A 4,629-nucleotide genomic window follows, 5' to 3' on the forward strand; every position below is an offset into this window, starting at 1 on the left:
AACTGCACTTTACACACACAGAAGCTGGATCACCACAGCATCACAACTGGAACATGCTCTTCATCAGTTGTACCACCCCCAGAGACTGCACCTAGCAGCGAGTCACAGAGAAAAGTCCTGCGGTGGCTGGGCAGCAGTGGCCACAGAGCTAGCCCAGACGCTCGGCACCACACCAGCGGCTCAGGCTCTGTGCCCTCTGAGCCACTACACGGGCCTCACACCTGACATGTGGCCTGAGCAACGCGTAGCACTGAAATATGCATAATATCAAATGCTGAAGTGGAATATTGGAGATAAAACTTCTTTTGGAAATGACAAAGTTTCCGCAGTAGTATTTCCCAGGACCTGGGAAGAAGGCTCCCAATTCAATTTACTTCTCCATGTGGATACACATTAATTAACCCAACTCCGAGCTGCTCGAATTGGCAACATCAGCAGCACAGAGCCTGAAGCGCACGAACTGCTCCTGTTAGCACCGAGGGGCAAACTACACTCATTACAAAGTCACCACAAGTGTAACTAAGAGGAAGTAGAAGAAAACATTTCATTCTTATTCCTGCAACTTCAGGTCTAAAATTGGAACGTGTTCTTTTGTTGCAGACATGGCAGAGCCAATTCAGCAGCTGACCAGAAACAACAACCCCCAGGAGAGGCAGACCATCCCCTTTACTCTGATACAGCGCAAAGAAAAGGTACCGTTTCCCTTCCCAGTGGAGGTCTTAACAGCCTTTTCAGTATTCATACTGCTTCTTTATAAAATTATTTTAACCATTTCAGATTCTTAACACGATAAGTGCAAAGCAGTATAACTGGATAACTACATTCCATTTTTAACATCTCACCATTTTGATGGGTGAATTTTTCTTTTTTTTTGTAAGGTAGAAACTATCAGGGAAGTCAGAGGGTGGCCAGGAATTACAGTCTTAATGGCATCTTAGAATTAGTTTAACAAAAATCCCTCATACTTAGACATTTGAAATAAGATGCCTATTTTGTTTACAGCTCAGGAAACATGTAAACAAGTGTCTAACCTTAAATACATGACAAATCAAGAAATCTTTACTAACCATGTATGAAGAATTCTTGTCACATTTCTTTTAAATAGATCTATTTAATTCTAATTTATAAATATCACAATTTGGTTGAGTGAATTTCATCTAAACAGTTTGGGACTCCTGACTATGTTATAATAAATGCTTGAATGCAATTTCTAAGTACTACTGTAATAGCTGCAGTCAAAAAAATAAGGTTATTCAGTGTTAATTGCAACTACATATTTAATACTGCAAGCCCAAAAGACGACAGTTCCTTACTTTAAAGGAGAACTACCTAGAAGTCTACTGAAATAAATTTTAGTCCAAGATCCCTTCTTGGGATATCCCTTCTTGATCTATATGAGGAAGGGTTGAAATTCACGTGGTCCTTTCAAGATCATTTCACTGACAGTTGAAAAAAAGATACAGTTATTCTTGTACTCGAGTAAGATGCATACACTGCATTGGTGTTGAATATCTACTACTTACATACCAGTTTGGGCCTTGAAATGAAGCACAGGGGAACTAACTGTTAAACAGAATGTACTTAAGGTACAGCTGACACCGAGACTTAAAATCGTTCTTCATGCTTGCTGTTCTCCTGGTCATACACCTAGAGAAATTGATTTATGCTCTAAGTAAAGCACGGAAATATTGTTTGACTTCCATTTGTTTGCTTGGATTTTTTAGCTGATTAACTTAAAATACAAAATTATCATCTTAATGTATTTGCAGCTTGGAGACCTCCTTTACGAAAAACGTCAGTATGGAAAAGCCAAGTGGGCTTGTATAAAAATGGAAGAAAAGCAGTATGAACAGAGCATATGCCTTGGATTCATGAAGCTGATGAGGTACATCTGTGAGCAGAATTCCTCAGGTAATTTGTACCACAATTGTACATGAAAGTTAAAACATGATATTTATGCACTAGCTCCTCCTAATTGGGGAAATACTTGTATTAGCCATTTCCAAATCCTCCACCCTGTCTGTATGGACCTTTTCCTGTAACATAGCTGTTGAGCAGAGCCTAAACCACAGCACTGCTCCCCCTGCACACATGCTAGAAAAGAACATCTGCAGGAAGCGATGACTGTTTCCAATGGCATTGTGACCACTGCAACTGCCGGGGAAATGACACTGGCTGTTCTTGTAGGCTGTCAGCTATAAATCAGGCTTTTGCTATATAATTTCAGCGGTTTAGTTTTCACAGAAGTACTGAAATTGCCCATTCTAAGAACTGTTCAGAATGTAATGCCCAGAGACCATAATGTTTTGCCTCTTTTGTTTATGATCCTTAACTTGTGCATGTCTGAGGGGACACCAAAAATTTGTGTGGTTGATGAATATTTCCAGTAAGCTAAACCAGTTTTAACTCACGTACTTAAAATACTGCCAAGTCCACCATGTCCTTGATAGCTTGTTGCCTGCGTGAAAAATATGCACCTAGTTTCCAACCCAATTTAATCTAGTTTCAACTTCCAGCCACCAGTTCTCATTTTTTTCATTCTCCAGTTGATTAAAAAGAGTTGCAACGCCCAGTGTTCTGTTCTGCAATAGTACATGTGTTGTCATGAAGTCAGCCCTTAATTTTCTTTCCAAGAAACTAAGAACATTGATCATGAAAGCTTTTCCTTAATGAGGTATTTTCCCCACTCTCCCTATTCTTTTAACATTTCAACATGGTTTAAAAGTACTTTTGGCTCCAGAACAGAGCAGTTTTGGTTTCAAACTGTGTACAGAAGCAAAGTTCCCACTCCTAGCCATCACTGCTACCTGCAAGTCAGAATCACCACCTCTTCCTATAGCACCACACAGATACAGCAACATGTCTGATAACAGCAAATCCTAAATGAATTCACAGTGCAGCCCCCTTGTCTTGCCTACATTGTTCCCAAATATTTAAAACAGAACACAAGGTCAGTTTACAGGACAAACACAACCCTCTTAAGAGGGGGAAAGAAGTTAAGTCTGACTCCTTGCCCTGCGTGAAGATAGGAGAGCTCACCAAATACCACATTTTAGACACATGTGCACACCTATTTGCACATGTAGGTTTTAGAGATACATATACACACACACACAAAACTAGCACAATAAAATGCTACTTCCACTTGGAATACACGAACCCGCTTTCTGAAGCATCCTACTGATTTCCTTTTAGTAATGAAACTCTTCCTGCTCTGTGGTACTCTGTGTTGTTCAGTACGAGTTCAGAAGTCAAGCACAGTATGTAGACCTCCTTTTGTAGTTTCTAAGTCCTGTATGTCTCCTCAGGACTGTACCTGGGGATAACAATACCCATTGTGACAATAGTCCACACAAACGAAGCTCAGTCGGAGATGAGACAGTCAGTGACAGTAGCGTACTACCTGCCTGAAGTGCTGCAGGACGAACCACCTCATCCTTTTGACTCTGACATAATCATTGAAGAATGGCCTTCTACTATTGTTTATAGTAGGTAAGGAACATTTTAATTTTGTTCTAGTAAAAACAGTAAAATGATGCAGTTTTCAGTTTGGGTGTGTTACATCTTTTAAAGAGGATCTGCAAGGTAACAAACAGTAAAACTTGATTTTTAGTAATTGTTAAAAGCTGCTTGCTTTATCAAACTGGGATATTCAGGAAATACTGGTTACCAGCTTAATTGGGAAAATGATGCATCTGTAAACATGAGATATAACAGCATCTCAAAACACAGACTAGCGTGTGGAGCTGGGAACAAAGCATCTTACATATCACTGAAAATACTAAGAAAAAATCTGTTATCTGAGATCAGTCACAGTTAGGTAGTAACTGTGAAACATGACTAAATAATTTAGAAGGAGGCATTTCTAGGCTCTGGAAAAAAACTGTGGATTTTAAAAAGAACTTGATATGAAGTTGATTGTTACAGGAGCTTCAGAGGCATCACCAATGAAGACTCTATAATGAGAGAAATAAACCTGTTGGCGGAAATTCTGGAGAGTCCCGAGTTATGTTTGCAGGATACATTCATCATTGCAGGATACACAAACCCAGCTGCTGCCAACCGACACAATGAGATATGGTTCCTTCAAAGGCCATAAGAATCAGTTCTGATTTACAGATGAATCACAAGAGATGATGTCAAACCCTCCAAGATTGTAGAAACGGCTTTTAGCCAGTTCAGAAAGGTAATCACTCCAACTTAATAGTCAGAGGTAACACCTGAAACTTACATGGTTTCCTATGTCAAATTTTACAGTTCTTACACAATTTTTACGGAGATTTTTAGCACTTCAAGAACTAGTTCACCTTATCTTTTTTACAAGATAAGGGAGACAGAGATCTCTCTCCTCATCTACTTATTAGCATCTCTAGACTGCTTGTGGCTTGGGACAGTCCTAGGCGAGACCCTGGAGCCCCTACTCTGGGCTCCAAGTGCTGCACCAGCTACACAAAGGTCCTTTTGGGGCTTCCAGTGGGACACACATTAAAACCACCTCACACATGCAGGCTACGCTTCAGAAAAAGAAGGTTCAGATCTTAATTTCTGAAAAGAACTACCAGATTTAGACCACTGGGATTAAACCAAGGAATAAGATTAGGCCAATGCTGCCTGCTTTTAATGTCATCA

General features: G+C 40.0%; 1 protein-coding gene across 1 annotated transcript; it reads left to right on the forward strand.

Moving 5' to 3' along the window:
• Window positions 1-602: 602 nt before the first annotated feature.
• On the forward strand, window positions 603-4,099 carry LOC104470288 (heme-binding protein 2-like). The gene is made up of 4 exons (XM_010085149.1): window positions 603-692; window positions 1,770-1,911; window positions 3,309-3,492; window positions 3,928-4,099. Exons 1-4 carry the CDS (start codon window positions 603-605, stop codon window positions 4,097-4,099), a joined length of 588 nt encoding a protein of 195 aa, XP_010083451.1.
• Window positions 4,100-4,629: the final 530 nt, after the last annotated feature.

This window comes from Pterocles gutturalis, unplaced genomic scaffold, assembly GCF_000699245.1.
Source record: "Pterocles gutturalis isolate BGI_N339 unplaced genomic scaffold, ASM69924v1 scaffold42151, whole genome shotgun sequence".
NCBI classification, from domain to species: Eukaryota; Metazoa; Chordata; class Aves; order Pterocliformes; family Pteroclidae; genus Pterocles; species Pterocles gutturalis.

What these genes read in the sequence shown, in the direction of transcription:
- LOC104470288 (XM_010085149.1), top strand. Translation starts at nt 603, where the DNA reads ATGGCAGAGCCAATTCAGCAGCTGACCAGAAACAACAACCCCCAGGAG. An exon ending in TGATACAGCGCAAAGAAAAG is followed by an intron (nt 693 to 1,769) that starts GTACCGTTTCCC and finishes ATGTATTTGCAG; the next exon opens with CTTGGAGACCTCCTTTACGA. An exon ending in TCTACTATTGTTTATAGTAG is followed by an intron (nt 3,493 to 3,927) that starts GTAAGGAACATT and finishes TGATTGTTACAG; the next exon opens with GAGCTTCAGAGGCATCACCA.